Here is a 27,520-nt window from a genome sequence, read left to right as displayed (position 1 = left end):
TACGGACAATCACAATGTTTACTGACGATTTTAATGAAGAGAAAACCGATGTTTTGATAGATCACAAACCAGGCCAACTTTATCAATGGATCCCCACGAACATCAATATTGACAGAGTTATCTCCCTGAAACAGCAAAGGTAGACACACATAAGCATTGCCATTGTTCAGCACCTCTTTATTGAACCTTAGTTTTATTAACTTTTTTCTTCTTCCAATATTGTTTTTTTTTGCTGGCGTATGCAGTGTTCTGTTCGAATCTCACCTTAAAGGTACAGCCTTTCTCGTGTGAACGATTTAACTGGCTCGTCGGATTTGGCTGGGGTTAGGTCCATCCTGAACTCAGGTCAAAATGAGTTCGGCTCATTCTATTCCTGACAGGATGCCTTGGTTTTCCTTGTCTGGCGAGGAAATCGATTGTTTACATATTTAGATCTTTTCGTAATGTGTTATGGATGTAAGCAGATTCGCGATCGTCGATTATGATTTTTCATGGTGTTGTGTAATTTTTAAATTACAAAGGAATTGATATGTAAGACAATTTCAAGCGAGCTATTTTTCGCGGCTGTATTTACTGTATGTGCAAACAACTCTAAATATGGCAAAAGTGTCACGTGATAATCAACCGTTTGGTTTCGGCGCTCGCTGGAGCAGACGATTTTTTGACAGTGATGCAACCATATATTATTACGGTCTCCTTCCGGCAGCAGTCCCACAATTTCGACTTGTTTTGATCTTAGAACGAAGGTCTTTATCATAACTGTGAAGAACAGAACGGAGATCACTGTCGAAGTCGGCCAATATCTGCAATCATTTTCGTCTCGCCGGCGAACACTGCTCGCGAACAACAATTAAAATGGGAGATAACTCTGTATTCTTGTTTTAATAGATTCGCGTATTTAGTCCTGACTTTAGCGTCCGGTCAGAGGGACTAAAGCGATAGCGTGGAGCGATGATGATCAGAATGGGGTTAGGTCATGCCTCCACACAAGGTACAAGGAACTTAGTCGATAAATATCGACAGGGGGCGGACAAATGGTTTACATGTGAAATGTGTGTATATGGGTGTGGTTCTGAAACAAACAAACCATGTGAACCCCCCCCATCCCACCGCTCGCGGGCTGAACGACTGACGTCTTTTCCAGAAGAACACCGCGTGTACATAATACACAATTCGATCGCGTAGCACTGCCAATGCACATTTTCGCAACGAAAACCGTGCTACTGTTTCTTGTGTGTTAAATCTGAAAGCAATATAAGTGAACGAACAATTGAAAACTGATATCACGTTACTAAACTCCCAAAAGTAATAAATTACTTCTGACTGCGGTACACAATACGGCAGTCACCTCTGCGAATGCTGTCGAAGAATCTAACCGAAAGTAAACATTCTGGGAATCTACGCGCATCGGCCTTGACGCAAGTTCAATACTAAGCCAATGAGCGCGCCGCGGCGAAGTTGGCAGCTGTAAGTCTCGCAGCGCTGGCTGGCTGAGCGAGTTGCGTGTCCATCCATATTTATTAGGTCCAAGCCGCACCGAAAACCAGATTAGTAGGTGCTTGAGTTTGGTATTTTGATTTTACATAACATTAAACCTTTCTTGGGGTTCATGGTCATGGCAACAGCCATAATAATATTATATCATGTATAATATTACATTTCAGCATATTTGAATTACATGTCATCATACCAAACTGTCATACATTTTTATTCCTACATCATTCTGATTGATCACAACCAAACCTACTATCAGTGGACACATCCAAATGTAAGCGCCTGTTCTTGACAACTTTTAATCGATCTAAAAATAGCAACTTGCTGGGCCCTTTGCCGCCAACAGACACTGTTTGGCCTGTAGGTAAAATGTACAATGTATTTTCTGATTTGTGCACAAAAGCTTTTTTTCTTTTTTCTTTTTTTTAACATAACAATGTTTAATGTCACTGTATGTTTAAAAGACCATGGTCATATTTGTAAAAAAAATGTTAAATTAGAAAATAAATAACATTTTGGTTCATGATTTTTCCTACACCTGTGCTAAAAATAAGAAATAAAAATGTCGGGTATATAAGTCACTCAAATACAGCTAGGTATGAATGGCTCGGTTTGAGTTTGTTGCAGTTGACCCTGCACAATGCGACATATCATGTTTTTGTTGAACAATTTACACAAACTCTGTGATGACCAATTTTGACGTCACCCCTCCCATAGGGTGACGGATTTCACAACTTTCTACAGATGAACAATGTTGCCTTCACCCCTCCCATAGGGTGACGGATGTCACAACTTCCTGTGTACACAAACTGATGACGTATTTCACAACAAAATGGCGCTGCCCATGGTCAACCTCTAAACTATCCGTATAGAATGGGGGCGTCCTCGCCCCCATAATAAGGACTGGGTGGCCGAGTGGTAACGCACTTGCGCTCGGAAGCGAGAGGTTGCGAGTTCGACCCTGGGTCAGGGCGTTAGCAATTTTCTCCCCCCTTTCCTAACCTAGGTCGTGGGTTCAAGTGCTAGTCTTTCGGATGAGACGAAAAACCGAGGTCCCTTCGTGTACACTACATTGGGGTGTGCACGTTAAAGATCCCACGATTGACAAAAGGGTCTTTCCTGGCAAAATTGTATAGGCATAGATAAAAAATGTCCACCAAAATACCCGTGTGACTTGGAATAATAGGCCGTGAAAAGTAGGATATGCGCCGAAATGGCTGCGATCTGCTGGTCGATGTGAATGCGTGATGTATTGTGTAAAAAATTCCATTTCACACGGCATAAATAGATCCCTGCGCCTTGAGTCCGAGTCTGGAGATACGCGCGCGATATAAGACTTCATATAACATATAACAAAAAACCCAGCTTTCTGTGCACTGTGGGAATTTTTTTATGAATTAATCCCGTGGCAATCTTTGAAATTAATTTATCAAAAATATCTCACTCTGAGAAGGAAGTAGTTTTATGTTCAAGTGGAGGAATATTTAAATCCCATGTAAGAGCCAGTGACCAGATCTGAGACGTTGAGCCGTACTGTTAACACAGGAAGGACCGTGTCTTTAAACTTAAACCCAGCGCGCGTCACCCGTTAGGGACCACGATCCCATATATGGGATCGGTGAAACAATTGCACATAGAAGAAGTTTGGTTGGAGATTAATTTCATATCTGTGTTAGAGATTATCAAGGGACACAACCTCTAACATTGAAATGTGATACGTCGGTAATCTCCCTTGTTTTGAAGTCACCAGCTGTCATTTGATATCGCCACGCGCCGTTTTGAAAGCAAAGATGACAACGTCACGAAGGTAAGCAAATATTGCCATGTCTAATAACATTTTTGTAAAGGTATTAAGAATAAAAGTTGTTGTTTACATCATTATCCGAAATGTGTCTTCAAAGTTTTGTCTCTGAGTCTGTCAGCATGCTTGCAATGTATTCATAAACTGCGATCCCATATATGGGATCGTGGTCCCGAGAGGGTAGGGGTTTTCCGTTTTTGGTTATTTGAAGTACGATTGGTGTTTCTTGCAGAACATTCAATGTGAACCAAGTAGTAAGCATTCTGGAAGACCTAGGGACTTTCGAAGAAGCTACAGTCTACATTGAGCCCCCTGCTGTTGGTGAGGACACGGATGAGGACAGCGGTGATGAGGATGATGGGGGAGTGGTGTCAGATGGAATGACAACAATGTTGTGAATGTAGTCTCCAACAAAGTTGGCGTCTACCCTATGAAAATGGCCACCAGATGGTCAAGAGCGCAGAAAAAGGCAGTGCAGATTGGGCAACCATCCCTCATCAAGCACTATAATAACACCATGGGCGGCGTGGACAGATGCGATCAGAACATCTCCAAGTACAGATCAGGTCAAAGAAGTGGACGTGGCCCCTGGTGGCTTATTGCATCGATCTTTGTGTTCAGCAGGCATGGCATCTCTATAGAGCTACCCCTAAAGCTGCTGATGATCCCATGGACCTTCTGGCCTTCCGTCGATCCATTGCTCAAGCATACCTTGCTCGTGGTCCTCGTCACGCACATCCAGGACGCCCACGCGGATTCTCTCCACTTCATCACAGGGTTCCAGACCAGATACGGTTTGACCGCCTGGATCATCTTGTGCAACCTTGGGCCACACAGCTGAAGTGCATCCACTGCGGCATGAAAACCAAACACCGGTGTGTAAAGTGCAAAGTCGGCGTTCACGATCGCTGTTTCATCCAGTACCACACCCAGTGATAGGACATATGACAGTTTCATCTCTTATCTTGCTGCTTCATCATCGTTTTATCCGTTGTCGTTCGCAATGAAGAGACATATCATTTCTTCATGGCTTTCCTAGGAATGGGAGAACTCTATTTCCTGCCTCTACGTTTTGTTCGGTATTATTTGGCTTCAAAGATATTGAATTGATATATTTTATTCCTTTATGGCACCCACGATCATGTTTTGATTATCACAAGCAGTGAATGGACAGAATATCAAGTATCTTTTGTTGTATCACAGCCAGTGAATGAACAAATAATTGCCACTTCTTCAGTTGTCATGTGTAATGAATTGACAAAATCGTCACCATTTTCCTCCATTACCATGCTCAGCCAATTGACATTTGATCACCCCCCCCCCCCCCCCATTCCCCGTTATTATAATGAGTAAATTGAGAAATGTTCTCTTTGAGAATAGTGAAACAACTCCTTTATGTCACTGTCACGAATTATGTTGCAAAAATACTTGGTTTGGTGAGTTTGTTTTTACAGTAATTTTTTTTAGGATTTTCAGTGTTATTTTGCTTCAAAGTACACAAAAAGTACAATTTCTTTTGTGTTATAGTTCACAACTGATGTGCTGGGGAACATGTACCTGAATCATCTTATCTGTTTCATTAAACCTGCTTAAATGAAGTTTCAATCCTCTTGTGTTGTATTTCGTGTTTTATGAAAACCCCTGCCCTTTCGGGACCACGATCCCATATATGGGATCGGCATATTTTGCCTCCAAAACCTACTTTATTCTTAAAATTAACACACATTTTTGTCTAATATGTTAATGTTACATAATAATCTCCATAATATCGAAAAATGGAGCCAAAAAAAAATTGGTCCCTAATGGGTTAAGATTAGTGTGTGTGTGTGTGTGTGTGTGTGTGTGTGTGTGTGTGTGTTCGTGTGTGTGTGTTTGCGCGTGCGTGCATGTATGCGTGTGTGTCGGGAAGGACCGTGTCTTTAAACTTAAACCCAGCGCGCGTCCTATCAACCTTAAGATTAGTGTGTGTGTGTGTGTGTGTGTGTGTGTGTGTGTGTGTGTGTGTGTGTGTGTGTGTGTGTGTGTGTGTGTGTGTGTTTGTCTCTGTGTTCGTGCGTGTGTGTTTGCGCGTGCGTGCATGTATGCGTGTGTGTCAATGAGCTACGGTGGACCGATTTTTGATGGCAAGGGAGCTAATGGCAGAATAGAAGCGGGGAGGAAAGGTATACGTGAACAGTTATGTCCCTTTACCACCCGTCGGTTCACACGCTCTCATATCATTAATGTGTGTGTGTGTGTGTGTGTGTGTGTGAATGTGTGTGTGTGTGTGTGTGTGTGTGTGTGTAAGTTTGTGTGTGAATGTGTGTTTGTGTGCCTGCCTGCGTGCCTGCGTGCGTGTGTGTGTGTGTGTGTGTGCGCGCGCACGCCGCTTCAACGTATGTGTTTGTCTGTATGAGAGAAACAAATCTACGTACAAACCCATTTCTAATGTGTTCAACAGGCATCGACTGTAAGCATGCGATCTTGGCATTTGGCTTTTTCAAAGTCACATCTGCACAAAGAAATATAAACGAGTTAGATCGTTATCTCAAAAAAAACCTCTAGGGGAAGGGCTCCTAATATGGACCACTGTTTGTTTCATGCTGATAACTAGCTTGTTTTCTTGAGAAGAAGTTTCATTTTGTGTTTGGTAGTCCTTCTCTCTTAGGTTAACCGTTAGGCCAAATTAGAGTGAAATAGCTTTGATAGACATTCAACAAAAATTAAATACAGAAAAAAAAATCACAAATGGTCCATATTAGGAGCCTGGGCGCCTTTACGAATCACTGTAAAAAGCCCCCTATGCTTCAAAATAACATGATACAACTTAGTTTGCAAGTCAAACTAATTAAAATATGTTTTATATTTATCTGTTTCGGGTTGATGAGAGCATTATTTGAAGCACATCAGGAAACTAAAGAAGCTTATCAAAAACAGAGTGAAAATAGGTGAAACTATCAACTTCCACGAAAAGAAGACATTTTGTAATATTTTTTTGTAATCTCGAGGGCTAGTTATAGGTTATTTCCAGCAAGCTTCTTAATAAATTAATGAAAATAGCCTTTAGCTTTTATTTTCTTCGATTTGTTGAAGGTGGTCCATATTAGGGGACTCGCACATACTTTGAGATTTTGCTATTATTTTTTTTTTGCAGTAGAAACTCGGGGTCAACACTGCTAAAATGTAACAAATACAGTCTTAGCTGTCATATATAGCAATGTGTGTGTGATAAAAGCCTTGGCTGTGGACAGAAACGAGTCCGTTTTAGGCGGCAAATTTAGAGTGAACGCTGCCAAAAGTGAAAAAAGAGAAAAAGCCTAACGGTTTTGAGATTTGTGTTTCTGCAACTGTTTTGACATGTGCAAGTTATCCAGAGAGGGTGAATACAGCGAATAAAACTTTTTTGAGCGCTCTAGCGCCGTTAGTTTGTCAGAACAGGAGGTGGTCCATATTAGGAGCCGGTCCATATTAGGAGCCCTTCCCCTACTATTCAGTTTTGTGCTATCTATGGCTTTATTGCACTGATGGAAAACTACCTTGCCAGATTATCGTGCAAGTATTTTGAAATACTGGTACAAAATACCGGTACGACACAAGAAAACCGAAATAAAACTGGTATTGGATTTTGCACCAGTGCAAACCTCCACTACCAACATCAGAGTTCTACCTGTGAAACCGATTATGTAAAGGGAAACAACCGCTGTATACTGTCCATTGAATTGCATCAAAGATGATTGCTTCCCCTGGAGCTGCGACCCTTGTTCTGTTTTGGTCTAATGGTGAGAGACGATGTTCCGAAATAGCTCATTTCAGTTTGTATGGTTTGTGAAAGAGTTGCTTTCTCTTGTTTCCATAGAAACACCGAGGCAAGCCTTCAGTTTCACTTTTAACTTACCTCAGTGTATTTCGTTATTGAAAAAATCCCAGTGCACTAAGGGGTTTATATCTATATTTATATCTATGCGCTTCGTTCAATAATGAATTTTCTCGATTTGCTCTATAAATCCCTTAGTGCACTGGGATGTCTCAATAACTTAAATAATAATAATAATAATAATAATAATAATAATAATAATAATAATAATAATAATAATAATAATAATAATTGTCAGTAAGTACTGGTGTCACATGACTGATGTGAACCAGTTGATTGGCTAATGGCGATGCGCTTAAATCTGTTAGCGCACTCCAAGAGTGCGCTAACTTTTCCACAGAGCGTATTCTTACGCCCTTTGCCAAAGCGAGACTGTACTCTCATCCTCAGAATTAATTAATGACATGTAGCTTATATTCTCCACAATACCAAATGACCATAAATTCCCTGCTTCTCAATTAAAGCAGAAGTGGGGTTTTTTTTCTGACAGATTGCATGTGCCTGTGCCACTGATCTAAAAATAGAAGCCGCTGTGTTTCATCTCATTTTCGCTGACTTGCATAGATTCTTCTCATAATATGCCGTGTTAGTGGCATGTAACTTATCATCCACATTACCAAATGATGAGTTCGTATACAATTCCCAGCGGCTAACAGAAAACACAAGTGTTATTCTGATAACGTACACAGCATTTGGAAGACTGATTCGATCGACTCTAGCAGACTACACTGAAATACGACTGCATCAGTTCAGTAAATGAATGGTTTCCGAATTATTATTTCAAGGCAAGAACAATCGTAATCGAAAACATGTAGGGTTCAGAACGTTCTTACCATATAATTCTGCCTTATTCGTGCAGACTCAGTGACAGTGCAGACTGCAGTGGTTCGATTGTTCTAGCCTAGCAGTAGCAGACGACATAAACCCCGCTCAGCAAATTAACATGTTGGGCAAATGTGAACGAAAAAACGATGGGGATATAATACGTGTAGGGTTCAGAGCATTCTTACCGTTCATATTTAGTATCAGACTCCCCGATGAGTGAAGATACAACACGAGATATATGCCACATTTGTTTTGAAAATGTGCGAACTGTCGAGTCCTTCGTGGAATCTGTTAGCGCTCAATTCAAGGGGAGTCACTCCGCACAGTCAATCCATCGACGCTCGACTGAAGCCGGTTTCGAATCGCGAATAATGAAGAGCACAGTCCTTCCTCCGAGTTCAAATGAGGTCTCTCTGAAAGATCATCACTGTTCAGCTATAACGCTACACTGGAATTTACCAACAGAAATTAAAATGCGTGTGACGAAAGCACGACACACTTGAGACACCGGCCCACCCAAAAGTAGATCTTACTGTACACGACCTGACCACACAGTTATGCCTATCCAAATGCGCGTAGCAAAATGTGCGTTTTGAATCTTCTTTTTTCTCTGGCGGTACTGACAATATCGTTATTGAAAAAATCCCAGTGCACTAAGGGATTTATATCTATATTTATATCTATGCGCTTCGTTCAATAATGAATTTTCTCGATTTGCTCTATAAATCCCTTAGTGCACTGGGATGTCTCAATAACTTAAATAATAATAATAATAATAATAATGATGAGGGTATTTATAGGGCGCAAATCCTAAAGTTCTAAGCGCCTTACAAGCAATGTAAGGAACTCGCAGGTTCGGCGCAGGTCCTCCAAAGTTCCCCAAAGTTTTGTGTCGGGGGTTGTCCTCCCTGGCCAGGTCAGGTGGCGCATGAGGGCACGGACTTCAGGCAGTCAATCACACACAACCGGAGAAAACTAGAACACTTACGCAGAAGCATACGCCACGCCGTTGGAAGCGCAGACCTGTTTTCCGTCATCAGCACACGTGACCTGTTCGAGGGTGCGACAGATGATGTCCAGTACAGAGGGGGGAGGGGTGGTGCGGGCGGCGGTGGTGAGAGGGGGGAAGGTGTCGGTGCCGCTACACTGCCCGGTGTAAGCGATCTGAAGAGCTGTCAGGTAGCAGCGAGATTTGGCGAACTCACAGCTGCACAGGTGAAACAGAAAAGAAGAATGCAATGTATGACGGTGAAACAGGTAAAGGAGCCTATGCATAGGTAAATGTTGTAACCATTATGTATGCCATTAAAGGCGCGAGCGTATGCAAGCCCACACACGCACTCACATACTGCAAGCTCTCTCGAAACACACACATACAAAGACACGAACAGACAGATACACACTCATGCACTGACTCCGAACCCTCTCCATACACTCACACCCCCCCTTTTTTAATTTTTTTTAACCTACCCCCTAATCCCGCCCCCCTCCCACACACATACACAGTCAAGGACAGACAGACACACACTCACACACTCCGATCACCCTCCATGCACCACCACACCACCCTTCTACTTTACCCTTACCGCAACCTTCTTCTAACCCCCATCCCTCCCCTCCCGCACACATACACAAACACGGACAGACAGACATACAGGCATACACTCCGATCACCCGCCATGCACCAGCACACCACCCTTCTACTTTACCCTTGCCGCAACCTTCTTCTAACCCCCATCCCTCCCCTCCCGCACACATACACAAACACGGACAGACAGACATACAGGCATACACTCCGATCACACGCCATGCACCACCACACCACCCTTCTACTTTACCCTTGCCGCAACCTTCTTCTAACCCCCATCCCTCCCCTCCCGCACACATACACAAACACGGACAGACAGACATACAGGCATACACTCCGATCACCACGCCATGCACCACCACACCACCCTTCTACTTTACCCTTGCCGCAACCTTCTTCTAACCCCCATCCCTCCCCTCCCGCACACATACACAAACACGGACAGACAGACATACAGGCATACACTCCGATCACACGCCATGCACCACCACACCACCCTTCTACTTTACCCTTGCCGCAACCTTCTTCTAACCCCCATCCCTCCCCTCCCGCACACATACACAAACACGGACAGACAGACATACAGGCATACACTCCGATCACACGCCATGCACCACCACACCACCCTTCTACTTTACCCTTGCCGCAACCTTCTTCTAACCCCCATCCCTCCCCTCCCGCACACATACACAAACACGGACAGACAGACATACAGGCATACACTCCGATCACACGCCATGCACCACCACACCACCCTTCTACTTTACCCTTGCCGCAACCTTCTTCTAACCCCCATCCCTCCCCTCCCGCACACATACACAAACACGGACAGACAGACATACAGGCATACACTCCGATCACACGCCATGCACCACCACACCACCCTTCTACTTTACCCTTGCCGCAACCTTCTTCTAACCCCCATCCCTCCCCTCCCGCACACATACACAAACACGGACAGACAGACATACAGGCATACACTCCGATCACACGCCATGCACCACCACACCACCCTTCTACTTTACCCTTGCCGCAACCTTCTTCTAACCCCCATCCCTCCCCTCCCGCACACATACACAAACACGGACAGACAGACATACAGGCATACACTCCGATCACACGCCATGCACCACCACACCACCCTTCTACTTTACCCTTGCCGCAACCTTCTTCTAACCCCCATCCCTCCCCTCCCGCACACATACACAAACACGGACAGACAGACATACAGGCATACACTCCGATCACACGCCATGCACCACCACACCACCCTTCTACTTTACCCTTGCCGCAACCTTCTTCTAACCCCCATCCCTCCCCTCCCGCACACATACACAAACACGGACAGACAGACATACAGGCATACACTCCGATCACACGCCATGCACCACCACACCACCCTTCTACTTTACCCTTGCCGCAACCTTCTTCTAACCCCCATCCCTCCCCTCCCGCACACATACACAAACACGGACAGACAGACATACAGGCATACACTCCGATCACCCTCCATGCACCACCACACCACCCTTCTACTTTACCCTTGCCGCAACCTTCTTCTAACCCCCATCCCTCCCCTCCCGCACACATACACAAACACGGACAGACAGACATACAGGCATACACTCCGATCACCCTCCATGCACCACCACACCACCCTTCTACTTTACCCTTGCCGCAACCTTCTTCTAACCCCCATCCCTCCCCTCCCGCACACATACACAAACACGGACAGACAGACATACAGGCATACACTCCGATCACACGCCATGCACCACCACACCACCCTTCTACTTTACCCTTGCCGCAACCTTCTTCTAACCCCCATCCCTCCCCTCCCGCACACATACACAAACACGGACAGACAGACATACAGGCATACACTCCGATCACACGCCATGCACCACCACACCACCCTTCTACTTTACCCTTGCCGCAACCTTCTTCTAACCCCCATCCCTCCCCTCCCGCACACATACACAAACACGGACAGACAGACATACAGGCATACACTCCGATCACACGCCATGCACCACCACACCACCCTTCTACTTTACCCTTGCCGCAACCTTCTTCTAACCCCCATCCCTCCCCTCCCGCACACATACACAAACACGGACAGACAGACATACAGGCATACACTCCGATCACACGCCATGCACCACCACACCACCCTTCTACTTTACCCTTGCCGCAACCTTCTTCTAACCCCCATCCCTCCCCTCCCGCACACATACACAAACACGGACAGACAGACATACAGGCATACACTCCGATCACACGCCATGCACCACCACACCACCCTTCTACTTTACCCTTGCCGCAACCTTCTTCTAACCCCCATCCCTCCCCTCCCGCACACATACACAAACACGGACAGACAGACATACAGGCATACACTCCGATCACACGCCATGCACCACCACACCACCCTTCTACTTTACCCTTGCCGCAACCTTCTTCTAACCCCCATCCCTCCCCTCCCGCACACATACACAAACACGGACAGACAGACATACAGGCATACACTCCGATCACACGCCATGCACCACCACACCACCCTTCTACTTTACCCTTGCCGCAACCTTCTTCTAACCCCCATCCCTCCCCTCCCGCACACATACACAAACACGGACAGACAGACATACAGGCATACACTCCGATCACACGCCATGCACCACCACACCACCCTTCTACTTTACCCTTGCCGCAACCTTCTTCTAACCCCCATCCCTCCCCTCCCGCACACATACACAAACACGGACAGACAGACATACAGGCACACACTCCGATCACCCTCCATGCACCACCACACCACCCTTCTACTTTACCCTTGCCGCAACCTTCTTCTAACCCCCATCCCTCCCCTCCCGCACACATACACAAACACGGACAGACAGACATACAGGCATACACTCCGATCACCCTCCATGCACCACCACACCACCCTTCTACTTTACCCTTGCCGCAACCTTCTTCTAACCCCCATCCCTCCCCTCCCGCACACATACACAAACACGGACAGACAGACATACAGGCACACACTCCGATCACCCGCCATGCACCACCACACCACCCTTCTACTTTACCCTTGCCGCAACCTTCTTCTAACCCCCATCCCTCCCCTCCCGCACACATACACAAACACGGACAGACAGACATACAGGCACACACTCCGATCACCCTCCATGCACCACCACACCACCCTTCTACTTTACCCTTGCCGCAACCTTCTTCTAACCCCCATCCCTCCCCTCCCGCACACATACACAAACACGGACAGACAGACATACAGGCACACACTCCGATCACCCTCCATGCACCACCACACCACCCTTCTACTTTACCCTTGCCGCAACCTTCTTCTAACCCCCATCCCTCCCCTCCCGCACACATACACAAACACGGACAGACAGACATACAGGCATACACTCCGATCACACGCCATGCACCACCACACCACCCTTCTACTTTACCCTTGCCGCAACCTTCTTCTAACCCCCATCCCTCCCCTCCCGCACACATACACAAACACGGACAGACAGACATACAGGCATACACTCCGATCACACGCCATGCACCACCACACCACCCTTCTACTTTACCCTTGCCGCAACCTTCTTCTAACCCCCATCCCTCCCCTCCCGCACACATACACAAACACGGACAGACAGACATACAGGCACACACTCCGATCACCCTCCATGCACCACCACACCACCCTTCTACTTTACCCTTGCCGCAACCTTCTTCTAACCCCCATCCCTCCCCTCCCGCACACATACACAAACACGGACAGACAGACATACAGGCATACACTCCGATCACCCTCCATGCACCACCACACCACCCTTCTACTTTACCCTTGCCGCAACCTTCTTCTAACCCCCATCCCTCCCCTCCCACACACATACACAAACACGGACAGACAGACATACAGGCACACACTCCGATCACCCTCCATGCACCACCACACCACCCTTCTACTTTACCCTTGCCGCAACCTTCTTCTAACCCCCATCCCTCCCCTCCCGCACACATGCACAAACACGGACAGACAGACATACAGGCACACACTCCGATCACCCTCCATGCACCACCACACCACCCTTCTACTTTACCCTTGCCGCAACCTTCTTCTAACCCCCATCCCTCCCCTCCCGCACACATACACAAACACGGACAGACAGACATACAGGCATACACTCCGATCACACGCCATGCACCACCACACCACCCTTCTACTTTACCCTTGCCGCAACCTTCTTCTAACCCCCATCCCTCCCCTCCCGCACACATACACAAACACGGACAGACAGACATACAGGCATACACTCCGATCACACGCCATGCACCACCACACCACCCTTCTACTTTACCCTTACCGCAACCTTCTTCTAACCCCCATCCCTCCCCTCCCGCACACATACACAAACACGGACAGACAGACATACAGGCATACACTCCGATCACCCGCCATGCACCAGCACACCACCCTTCTACCTACCCCCCCACACACACACAGAGATGTAACACCTTGTTTCAAAGATGATCTCATTAACTCACTAATACAGTATGCATGCACACACATACACACACACACACACACACTCACACACACACACACACACACACACACACTCACACTCACATACTCACCCACACACACACACACACGAACACACATACTACAAGCTCCCTCCACACACACACACACACACACACACACACACAACTCCCCTCCCAAACACATACACCCCTTCTCTTTTCAAAATCGATCTCACAAACTCACTAATTCAGGTAGGTCTTTCCATCAGTGGCACACAGCGGGTTACTCTCAGTGCCGCACGGTGTATTCACCACCTGATTGCACACCGCAGTGAGATATATATCTGTTGTCATCATGGCTGGAGGTGCTGACGTAATGACGTCAGGAGGGATGGTCTGCGTTACTGTCTGGTCGGGAGGAATGGTCATTGTCACTGCGAACGAAAAAAAAAAAGTGTGATCACACGAATTATACTGACAGATTATGGCTTAGTTTGCAAACATACGAGGAAGCAAAGTCAGAATGCATATACAATGTAAGAACATAACAAACAGATATACTCCTCGCCAAGAAACAACAACACATTAATGATTTTTTTTAAACACGAGAAAAAAACAAGGAGGAATTTGGATAAAGATCTTTGTGAATGCTTTTAATGTTAAAGCCAGTTAAAGCATTAAAAAGGCAAATAACTTATTCCCACACATTTTGCAGCAAAAACTTGGTTTGCATGGGGTAGTGTCTACGCAGTTTTAGGAAGAAAGGAAGAAAGAAAGAAAGAAAGAAAGCAAGAAAGAAAGAAAAAAGAAAGGAAGGAAGAAAGGAAGGAACAATCACCCAACAACAACAACAAACCACACACACAAGCAAACATAAAAACAAACAAAACAAATGTTGTTAACAACACAAACACAGGAACGACACCGCAAGGTGCCGAATATCCACAGAGAGTAATAGGCTTACCACTGAAGTTACATTGTATTCTTCCAAGGACTAAGCTTCGCGTAGCAGTATGTGGTTATTATTCCCCCCTCTGCTTCTTTACCTCTGTAAACTTGTAGGGGTAGTTATTTTTCGATAATGACCCAGCAACCAAACAAATAACGACCCAGCAACAGCCTGAATCCTCGATAGTGCAATGGGTTGAGAGGTTGTTCTGTTTCGGTACTACTTTTTGCGACTGAAAAGTTCCGAACGCTCTAATGTACGAAGTATACATCTCTGGAGCAAACAATACAAACATACCGCATTTAAATTAACAACTACAGGCCTGAACACATGAATCTCCATATAAAATCCATCAGTTCGGTTGTTTTCTGAATCTCATCTGCCGTGCCGTCAAGCCGTTCATCACAAGCAATTTCCCAAGGCAAGTAACTCATACTTTGTCTAGCGACAAGAGTAGTTCCCCTTCTTTTCACTCAGTTCCTTCGACAACAGACTGCAATCCGACGGTCAGTTTTCAACAATATTTCATGTAATAAACAGATCACACGCAACCAAATGCACACATCTCATCAATTTAAACAACATAAAGGGGTTTCATACACTATTTTCCCCAGAAAACTGAACTTCAGACAGTTTTTAACGTTGGAACACGGGTGCAAAAGTTCGTCTGCTAGTCCCATTTGACGAAAAAACATTATCCTAAGCGATACTAAAACATATACAGAACACACAATATCTGCCTTTGCCGCCACGGCAGAATAACAGCATATCTGTGTACTTGATTTTAGCCCAAAATAGGAAAACTGACAAGAAGTGTTAACAGAATGGAATAATTTGCACGGAACTATACAACCGCGCATTAATCGATCGCCTGCGCAGGTTGACTGGTTGAGAGAATAGGATTCGATCAAACTTTCGCAAAAAAACTCCTCTTTTCTTTGAATAACTGAAGAAAGGAGGAATAAAGAGGTTACACACCTCGTCTCAGTGATTATAAAAAATAATGGTCTCAGTTCGCGGTCATGAAAAAGCTCGCTAAAGCTCGCATTTTTCATGATCCGCTAACTTCGACCATTATTTTTGATAATCACTGAGACTCGGCGTGTAACCTCTACTTACACCCCCGGTATAGGGGTGTGTATAGGTTTCACTCGATGTGTTTGTGTTCGCAAGTAGATCTCAAGAATGAACGGACCGATCGTCACCAAACTTGGTGAACAGGTTCTATACATTCCTGAGACGGTCCTTACAAAAATTGGGACCAGTCAAACACACGGTTAGGGAGTTATTGGTGGATTAAAATTATACAAGGCCTGGTATAGACGGACACCCCCGTTGGTCAAAGGGAAATAACCATTCTCACTGCCACCAACTGAGAAGGTTATTTCCCTTTGACGGGGGTGTAGTTCCTATCGGAGGAATTTCTTGTTTTCGTTGCAATCAAATTTTCATGTTATTACTTTATTGATCTCCTAGGAGAAAGTATTAAACAATGGCGACTGCACGTGAGAGGGAATAAAGAGACCAAAAAGCAATGTTCCGTGTTCGTCATTTTAACGTGAGTACATTGCTTTTTGGTCTCCTAGGAGAAAGCTAGTAGCAGTGTAGCAGTTGAAAAGGGGTATTTTAGGCATATCCTTGAGAGAAAAAAGGTACATTTGCCGGGTAAGCAGGGCGCTTCCGTAACTCAGGAACATCCTCCTTGATACAGCTCTGCTACACACTGGGTGGCCGAGTGGTAACGACTGGGTGGCCGAGTGGTAACGCACTTGCGCTCTGAAGCGAGAGGTTGCGAGTTCGACCCTGGGTCAGGGCGTTAGCAATTTTCTCCCCCCTTTCCTAACCTAGGTGGTGGGTTCAAGTGCTAGTCTTTCGGATGAGACGAAAAACCGAGGTCCCTTCGTTGTACACTACATTGGGGTGTGCACGTTACAGATCCCACGATTGACAAAAGGGTCTTTCCTGGCAAAATTTTATAGGCATAGATAAAAATGTCCACCAAAATACCCGTGTGACTTGGAATAATAAGCCGTGAAAAGTAGGATATGCGCCGAAATGGCTGCGATCTGCTGGCCGATGTGAATGCGTGATGTATTGTGTAAAAAAATTCCATCTCACACGGCATAAATAAATCCCTGCGCCTTGAATATGTGCGCGATATAAATTGCATAAAAAAAATTAAAAAAATAAAAAAATCCCTGCGCTTAGAACTGTACCCACGGAATACGCGCGATATAAGCCTCATATTGATTGATTGATTGACACTGCGAAGACACTGTGACAAGAACGGATTGAACCTACCTGGGCCCGATGTGGCCGCTGTCACTACTGTCCCCTGTGTTGCTCCTGCTGTAGTCATGGCCTGCGTTGTGGTTGCTCCCTGTTTGGAGAGGTAGGTTACACGTGTACCAATCTTCACTGATGCATAAACTGTCGGCTCTTTTAAGGCCAAACAAAAATATATGTTGGTTTAGGGTAACGTGACTAAAAAAATAGGGTCGGTAGGTCGGCTTTTTTTAATTTTTTTAAAAAATTTAGTCGATTTTAAAGGAGGTTACTTCCCTTAGTCTCGGTATGGTTCGCAAAATGTGCCAACGGTTTTGTTTTTTTGTTTTTTTTAGAAATTAAAAAAAAAAAGTTTTAGGGTCGGCGGGAAAAAAATGGGTCGGTCGGGTTACCCTAAACCAACATATTATGTGTGAGACCGAAACACTCTAACTTGAAGTGTTCCACTTTTGAACGCCTTTTTTTTTAACAAGTTTTTTTTTTAACACAGCGTCACATAGTACTTAGTTTTACTGGCAATGGTAGAGTTATGGATACCGGCACGGTTGGCCTAGTGGTAAGGCGTCCGCCCCGTGATCGGGAGGTCGTGGGTTCGAACCCCGGCCGGGTCATACCTAAGACTTTAAAATTGGCAATCTAGTGGCTGCTCCGCCTGGCGTCTGGCATTATGGGGTTAGTGCTAGGACTGGTTGGTCCGGTGTCAGAATAATGTGACTGGGTGAGACATGACGCCAGTACTGTGACTTTTGTCTTGTGTGTGGCGCACGTTATATGTCAAAGCAGCACCGCCCTGATATGGCCCTTCGTGGTCGGCTGGGCGTTAAGCAAACAAACAAACAAACAAACAGACAGAGTTATGGACAATGTCTCACTGTGTTTAAAACTGGTTACAGAACGCTTGTTAAAAAAATCAGTTTAGAGTAAAGGCACAATCCTTCCCGTAGAAAATACTTTTTTGTGCTCAATATTTCAGATCCGGTCGGGCCATGTACTTACAAGCGTTCGTTTGAATTCGTATCCATAGCGTTTTTCCTGTTATTATTATATCGTGTTCAAATTGACTTAAAGTCTTGTTTAAACCAAATCAAACTTAGAATAAAACAAGTCGCGTAAGGCGAAATTACTACATTTAGTCAAGCTGTGGAACTCACAGAATGAAACTGAACGTAGTCCGCCGCTAGTGCAAAAGGCAGTGAAAGTGACGAGCCTGTTTGGCTCGGTTGCGCTGTGCTTCATAGCACGCTTTACTGTACCTCTCTTCGTTTTAACTTTCTGAGCGTGTTTTTAATCCAAACATATCATATCTATATGTTTTTGGAATCAGGAACCGACAAGGAATAAGATGAAAGTGTTTTTAAATTGATTTCGAAAATTTAATTTTGATAATAATGTTTATATATTTAATTTTCAGAGCTTGTTTTTAATCCGAATATAACATATTTATATGTTTTTGGAATCAGCAAATGATGGAGAATAAGATGAACGTAAATTTGGATCGTTTTCTAAATTTTTTTTTTTTTTTTACAATTTTCAGATTTTTAATGACCAAAGTCATTAATTAATTTTTAAGCCACCAAGCTGAAATGCAATACCAAAGTCCGGACTTCGTCGAAGATTACTTGACCAAAATTTCAACCAATTTGGTTGAAAAATGAGGGCGTGACAGTGCCGCCTCAACTTTCACGAAAAGCCGGATATGACGTCATCGAAGACATTTATATGAAAACAAGTCGCGTAAGGCGAAAATACAATATTTAGTCAAGTAGCTGTCGAACTCACAGAATGAAACTGAACGCAATGCCATTTTTCAGCAAGACCGTATACTCGTAGCATCGTCAGTCCACCGCTCATGGCAAAGGCAGTGAAATTGACAAGAAGAGCGGGGTAGTAGTTGCGCTAAGAAGGATAGCACGCTTTTCTGTACCTCTCTTTGTTTTAACTTTCTGAGCGTGTTTTTAATCCAAACATATCATATCTATATGTTTTTGGAATCAGGAACCGACAAGGAATAAGATGAAAGTGTTTTTAAATTGATTTGGACAATTTAATTTTGATAATAATTTTTATATATTTAATTTTCAGAGCTTGTTTTTAATCCGAATATAACATATTTATATGTTTTTGGAATCAGCAAATGATGGAGAATAAGATAAATGTAAATTTGGATCGTTTTATAATTTTTTATTTTTTTTTACAATTTTCCGATTTTTAATGACCAAAGTCATTAATTAATTTTTAAGCCACCAAGCTGAAATGCAATACCGAAGTCCGGGCTTCGTCGAAGATTACTTGACCAAAATTTCAACCAATTTGGTTGAAAAATGAGGGCGTGACAGTGCCGCCTCAACTTTCACGAAAAGCCGGATATGACGTCATCAAAGACATTTATCAAAAAAATGAAAAAAACGTTCGGGGATTTCATACCCAGGAACTCTCATGTCAAATTTCATAAAGATCGGTCCAGTAGTTTAGTCTGAATCGCTCTACACACACACACACACACACACGCACACACGCACATACACCACGACCCTCGTTTCGATTCCCCCTCGATGTTAAAATATTTAGTCAAAACTTGACTAAATATAAAAACGTCTGGGGATTTCATACCCAGGAACTCTCATGTCAAATTTCCAGTAGTTTAGTCTGAATCGCTCTACACACACACACAGATACACACACACACACAGACAGACACACACACACACACACACACCCACACACACACGCACGCACGCACATACACCACGACCCTCGTCTCGATTCCCCCCTCTATGTTAAAACATTTAGTCATAACTTGACTAAATGTAAAAACAAGAAAGGTAGGTTGTTGGAACGGTCGTTATTGACAAGACAATACATTCACAAATATATCGACCCCCAACGGTCTGCAAAATGCACAGACAAACAATGAGTAACGAGAACTTAGATTTATTTTTTAGAATGTATAATTGTTTTGTCAATAACAAACGTTCCAACAACCTACCTTTCTTGGGTTTTTTTATTCTGAATTTTGGAACGTTGGCAGTCTTTATATTTAGTCAAGTTTTGACTAAATATTTTAACATCGAGGGGGAATCGAAACGAGGGTCGTGGTGTATGCGTGTGTGTATGTGTGTGTGTATGTGTGTGTGTGTGTGTGTGCGTGCGTGTAGAGCGATTCAGACTAAACTACTGGACCGATCTTTATGAAATTTGACATGAGAGTTCCTGGGATTGATATCCCCATACGTTTTTTTTCATTTTTTTGATAAATGTCTTTGATGACGTCATATCCGGCTTTTCGTGAAAGTTGAGGCGGCACTGTCACGCCCTCATTTTTCAACCAAATTGGTTGAAATTTTGGTCAAGTAATCTTCGACAAAGCCCGGGGTTTGGTATTGCATTTCAGCTTGGTGGCTTAAAAATTAATTAATGACTTTGGTCATTAAAAATCTGAAAATTGTAAAAACAAATAAAAATTTATAAAACGATCCAAATATACGTTTATCTTATTCTCCATCAATTGCTGATTCCAAAAACATATAAATATGTTATATTCGGATTAAAAACAAGCTCTGAAAATTAAATATATAAAAATTATTATCAAAATTTTTTTTCGAAATCAATTCAAAAACACTTTCATCTTATTCCTTGTCGGTTCCTGATTCCAAAAATATATAGATATGATATGTTTGGATTAAAAACACGCTCAGAAAGTTAAAACGAAGAGAGGTACAGAAAAGCGTGCTATCCTTCTTAGCGCAACGAATACCCCGCTCTTCTTGTCAATTCCACGGGCACTGCCTTTGCCACGGGCGGTGGAGTGACGATGCTACGAGTATACGGTCTTGCTGCGTTGCGTTGCGTTCAGTTTCATTCTGTGAGTTCGACAGCTACTTGACTAAATATTGTATTTTCGCCTTACGCGACTTGTTGTTTTTGGATTTATTTTTTTCAAATAAAACCAGGCTTAGTTTTACGACTGCCACCATTAACGCCCCCCCCCCCCCCCCCCAACCCCATCACCCTCCACTCATAAAATAACACTCCTAACATGTGTTATACTTACACCGGCGCATCGTCCCTCGTTCACCACTTTAAGATTGGCATCCAGGCAATGTGCCTTAGCAAATTCACATCTGAAAAATAAAGTACAACAATAATTATATGAACGTGCGCAAGAAGACAACCACCAGTTAAGTCAAACCAAACATAACGGAGTCAAATCAAATCAAATCAAATCAAATCAAATCAAATTAACTTTATTATCTCACATGGAGAAATGTCAGTGGTGGTGCATGTAACCTAAAGACAAACGAAGGACTACAACATTAATATTATATTTGAATATTTTATTTGAATATATGTACAATAAATAAACATTGTTCTCAGCAGACTCTGCACCCGAGTTGTTGGCCTTTAAGTCAACACCGGTGGATTGTGGAATTCTGTTTGTGATGGGGTCTGCAGGTGGTTTCCGATTGTCTGTATGTTCATGGAAACCTTCGGGTTTGCATGACAGTTTTGATAGGGCTAAGAAATTAGCCCTAACATTTTCAATCCTGTTTGATTGCACTTCACCTCCCGAGGTGATCGTAGTGTTACGGCACTCGGTTACATCAGTAAAGTTCACTTTGATGTTTTCCACCTGACAGTTTGATTTTACTGCAAAATGATTGAATCATTATTTAAAAACATGCTCAATTAAAGCGAGCAAAATTTGACAGTAGCTGTTATCTATTCATCCACGATTAAAACATGTGCTAAGAGAGACGGTAAAATCAAAGGAATACAAGACTATTTTTCATTCAAACTTTTTTCCATCAGTTTTCTAATTTTCTTTTTTACATTTAGTCAAGTTTTGACTAAATGTTTTAACATAGAGGGGGGGAATCGAGACGAGGGTCGTGGTGTATGTGTGTCTGTCTGTCTGTGTGTGTGTGTAGAGCAATTCAGACTAAACTACTGGACCGATCTTTATGAAATTTGACATGAGAGTTCCTGGGTATGATATCCTCAGACGTTTTTTTCCTTTTTTTGATAAATGTCTTTGATGACGTCATATCCGGCTTTTCGTGAAAGTTGAGGCGGCACTGTCACGCTCTCATTTTTCAACCAAATTTGTTGACATTTTGGTCAAGTAATCTCCGACGAAGCCTGGACTTTGGTATTGCATTTCAGCTTGGTGGCTTAAAAATGAATTAATGACTATCTTTGGTCATTAAAAATCTGAAAATTGTAAAAAAATTAGTTATTTTTTAAAACGATCCAAATTTACGTTCATCTTATTCTCCATCATTTTCTGATTCCAAAAACATATAAATATGTTATATTTGGATTAAAAACAAGCTCTGAAAATTAAAAATATAAAAATTATGATCAAAATTAAATTTTCGAAATCAATTTAAAAACACTTTCATCTTATTCCTTGTCGGTTCCTGATTCCAAAAACATATAGATATGATATGTTTGGATTGAAAACACGCTCAGAAAGTTAAAACGAAGAGAGGTACAGACAAGTCGCGTAAGGCGAAAATACAATATTTAGTCAAGTAGCTGTCGAACTCACAGAATGAAACTGAACGCAACGCAACGCAGCAAGACCGTATACTCGTAGCATCGTCACTCCACCGCCCGTGGCAAAGGCAGTGCCCGTGTAATTGAAAAATGAGGGCGTGACAGTGCCGCCTCAACTTTCACGAAAAGCCGGATATGACGTCATCAAAGACATTTATCAAAAAAATGAAAAAAACGTTCGGGGATTTCATACCCAGGAACTCTCATGTCAAATTTCATAAAGATCGGTCCAGTAGTTTAGTCTGAATCGCTCTACACACACACACACACACAGACACACACGCACGCACACACACACGCACATACACCACGACCCTCGTTTCGATTCCCCCTCGATGTTAAAATATTTAGTCAAAACTTGACTAAATATAAAAAATGAAAAAAACGTTCGGGGATTTCATACCCAGGAACCCTCATGTCAAATTTCATAAAGATCGGTCCTGTAGTTTAGTCTGAATCGCTCTACACACACACACACACACGCACGCACACACGCACGCACATACACCACGACCCTCGTTTCGATTCCCCCTCGATGTTAAAATATTTAGTCAAAACTTGACTAAATATAAAAAGCGTGCTATCCTTCTCAGCGCAACTACTACCCCGCTCTTCTTGTCAATTTCACTGCCTTTGCCATGAGCGGTGGACTGACGATGCTACGAGTATACGGTCTTGCTGCGTTGCATTGCGTTCAGTTTCATTCTGTGAGTTCGACAGCTACTTGACTAAATGTTGTATTTTCGCCTTACGCGACTTGTTTCTTTTTCGTGTGGAAACAATATTCTTTGGCTCTGCATGCCTCTCCAAAGAAATCATGCGCAAGCGTACTGGTGTTATCCTTCAGATATCATTTGATATCATTTGATTTTACGACTGAGTAGCTTCGTCTTCTCCGTCGTTCTCGTCTAGGGACGCGGTGGATACTTGGGGAGTCCCCGTAGCTTGATTTAAACAAGATTGTATTAAGGAAATACAGGGTGGCATGTATATGCGATATAAACCAGCTTGTAGCTTGAATCTTGAAGCAAACGGGTTCCGAAGCGGGGAAAAAAAACCAGGGAACAAAATAGGTATGACTCACTCGGTACTGAACTGCGTTCCATCCGAAGCACAGATGGGTTTGTAGTCAAATCTTCGACAGTCTAACGAGTTGACGACATTAAGACACACGGTGTTGACGTTACCCGGGTTGAGTTGAGATCTGGCCACTGAAACAACGACAACAAAAATGATCACATCCTGTTTCACTATTAGGCTACACACTGTGTTGTCGTTACTGTTGGACTGAGATCTGGTCACTGCATGGAACAACGACAAAAACACACACACACACACACACACACACACACACACACACACACACACACACACACACACACACACACAACACACACACACACAAACACACACAGACACACGCACTTACAGACAGATCCCCACCCCACCCACAAACACGCAGACACAATAACCAAAGCGTATGATTGTGGATAGACTAAAAAAGCGTGACGCACCGACTCAAACACTGGGGTGATCATAGACGTAGATAATAATCATGCAACCAGAGTGAGTGAGAGTTGTGCGGAACCATTCTCCTGGCACCTGAGAGAGTAATAGGCATTGGAAAAATAAAAATAAAAAAGTCGCGCGAAGCGGCGATATAAACACATTTAGTCAAGATCAACACCACAAACCAATCATAGCCGAGACCACATTCAGATAGTCTCGGCTAACCATACCGAAGACCGAGACGGGTCACGGTCGCCGCCGCGAAGCACGCTTCCGTAGTACTTACTGAACCTATTTTCTTTCAATCCGAGCGCATTTTTAGAGTAAACATGACATATCTATATATTTTTGAATTCAGGAGAAGATGAGAAATACAATGCAATCCATTTAAAATTTGTTTGCGAAAATTCGATTTTAATGACAACTTTAATGAGCAAACTCATTCATTAAATTTTAAAGGCACAGTAAGCCTCCCGTAAACCATTACAGATACGGTCAGGCTTTTACACACAGTACAAACACCCTTTCATTTAAACACTCACCGATTGAGAACATCCTAGGTGCCCTCCGTAAAGAGCGAACAATTTTCAAAGAATTTATTTTTGCGTGGTTTATCTTACCCCTGAGCCATCGTGAACCCGTGTGATCCAGTTTCCCTTTTTCACAATGTAGTCGTCAGTTAGTAATTTGAATGCGACTCGATGTGAGCTTATCTACAATAGCACGTTTTTATGCACGAAACAAACAGCTGTGGTTCACAAGAACTCTAGCGATGGCTTTGGACTGTTGAGAGGAACGGCGATATGCATAAACCGTCGTCTGCTTCGACCCTTGCGTGACCCTGCTTCCGGGCTTTTCTTTTACCAAACTTTCACCACTTCGAATTGTACTGATCTTGTCTTGATGAAAAAAGAATTCTTTTATGATTAAAGAATGTTTGTGTAACAAGCTGTCAATTTATTATTTAGATTTTAAAAGTTAGGTCTAGCGCAAAAACGCACCACGGTCCAAAAACATGTTGATAATCATCGATTCACGGCTATCGCCAGTTTACATCGATAGAATGAGACCCGAAGGGAAGTAACTCATTTTTGACCTGAGTTCAGGATTGGTCCAAAAAGTGTTCGAGACAATCTGCAAAATTAATTCTTTAAAAATTGCTCGCTCTTTACGTAGGGCACCTACGATGTTCCCGTTTGGTGAGCGTTCAAATGGAAGGGTATTTGTACTGTGTGTAAAAGCCTGACAGTATCTGTGATGGTTTACGGGAGGCTTACTGTCCGGGCGTGATTTCCGGTATTGAATATATTCATAACAGCCGTCCAGCACCAAAACGAGGCGCCATTGTTGTAGAGGACCAAGTCCACGAAAATAAATTCTTTGAAAATTTCTCACGCTCAACAGAAAGCAGCCAGGATGTTCCCGTTCGGTGAGCGTTCAAATGGAAGTATGCTTGTACTGTATGTAGACGCTCGGGGAGCTCTGTGATGGTTTACGGGAGCTTTACTGTGCCTTTAAGCCTCCAGGCTGAAATGCAATACCAAAGTCCGGGTTTTGTCGAAGATTACTTGACCAAAATGTCAACCAATTTAGTTGAAAAATGAGAGCGTGATCACAGTGCCGCGTCCCCCCTCTCACTAGATCTCACCATCAACGGAAACTCAATAGAAAAGGTTAGCGAACACAAACTGCTAGGCGTGATTATCGATGATAAGCTTAGGTGGCATTCCCACATTGAACATCTGTGTAAACTCGTTTCAAGAAATTTATTCCTACTTTCAAAACTTCAGTCAGTCATAACTTTAGACGCCCGAAAAATGTTCTACAACGCCCACATCAATTACCTCACATTGATTATGCCTCTGTCATCTGGGATGGCTGTAGTGATGCATTATTCAAAACTATAAATTCTCGTCATCGAAGGTCAGCTAAACTCATTCTGCCTGACCCATCACTAACTACTGACGCAAAACTGACAGCCCTCAATATACCTCAACTTAAACAACAGCTTTTATTTAATAAATCAGTTTTCATGCACAAGCTCCTACGTGACCAAGCACCAGAATATCTAACTCACTTGTTTCAATCAACTCCTTCTCGGTATTCCACCTTCAAGCATAATCTGGCCTGCCCGAAGCCACGCATTGACATATTTAAAACTAGTCTTTCATACTCGGGAGCCTATGTCTGGAACTCCCTACCTACATGCTTAAAATCGATCAGTAACCTTAAAACATTCAAAACACATCTGCAAAAATACATTCAAACATCACTTTAATGTGATGTGCCTGGTTGCTCAAACGTATGTATGCCTTCTATCCTTCTGAAATGTGCATGTGTGTGTCTTGCGTCAACTTGGTGTGTGTTCTGATAATGTATGGTTGTATTGCCCGTATTGTGATATCTGTATATCACATGTCTGTAAAGAATGATCTTATTCTTATATTACTATTATTGCGTGTGTCTGCGTTTCATCATAAAAAAGTTTGTTCCTATGTATTCCCATTTCGATTATAACCATTTTGTTTGCTTAGATCAGGACTAGCTGTAAGAAAGGTCCTACGGACCTAATGCTATCTTTCCTGCAATAAAGTTCAAAGTTCAAAGTTCAAAGTTCAAAGTTCTCTCTCTCTCTCTCTCTCTCTCTCTCTCTCTCTCTCTCTCTCTCTCTCTCTCCCTCTCTCTCTCCCTTGATCGCTCTCTCTGTCTCTGTCTCTGTTTCAATGCGAAAACAAAACATAATGAAACATACCTGTAAACAGCAGAACACACACTCCAAAAACCTTCATTCTGAAGTCAAGTGACCAGCTACCCACTGCCCAGTCTGTAAGTGACCTGTGTCGTTTTGTTGCTTTGGTTACTAGCATAGAAGCAGACGCTCCCAAATGCCCAAACCTGTCTTATCTTCTTTCGACCTTTGACACGGAGTTACGCCCGTGCCTGGCCCATGAAAATACAACAGAAAGTATGGATAGTAACCTAGGTTTCAGACCTATCTGGCTCTGCCCCACAAATTATAAAGGAGGGCATAAGTTTTATCGTGCAACATAATATGGCTATAATGATATAAGCAGATTGACAGATTCCCAAAGGATAAAATGAAAATTG

General features: G+C 43.3%; 1 protein-coding gene across 2 annotated transcripts; it reads right to left on the bottom strand.

The window, feature by feature from the left end:
- LOC138977397 (uncharacterized) lies at positions 1-27,361 on the bottom strand. Of its 2 annotated transcripts, none has more exons than XM_070350288.1 (8): positions 27,165-27,361; positions 23,988-24,114; positions 21,396-21,465; positions 17,360-17,438; positions 14,354-14,543; positions 8,962-9,180; positions 5,714-5,786; positions 1-125 (listed from the first exon to the last, which is right to left on the bottom strand). In XM_070350288.1, exons 1-7 carry the CDS (start codon positions 27,277-27,279, stop codon positions 5,729-5,731), a joined length of 858 nt encoding a protein of 285 aa, XP_070206389.1. In that variant the 5' UTR covers positions 27,280-27,361; the 3' UTR covers positions 1-125; positions 5,714-5,728. The 2 variants fall into 2 exon arrangements, with proteins under 2 accessions (XP_070206389.1, XP_070206388.1); XM_070350287.1 differs by having other exon boundaries at positions 5,710-5,786; positions 27,165-27,360.
- Between the last annotated feature and the right edge of the window lie 159 nt (positions 27,362-27,520).

Source organism: Littorina saxatilis, linkage group LG9 (genome assembly GCF_037325665.1).
Source record: "Littorina saxatilis isolate snail1 linkage group LG9, US_GU_Lsax_2.0, whole genome shotgun sequence".
Lineage (NCBI taxonomy): Eukaryota > Metazoa > Mollusca > Gastropoda > Littorinimorpha > Littorinidae > Littorina > Littorina saxatilis.
The sequence above is the reverse complement of the archived record's forward strand: the minus strand, read 5'-3'. Positions and strand labels throughout refer to the sequence as shown.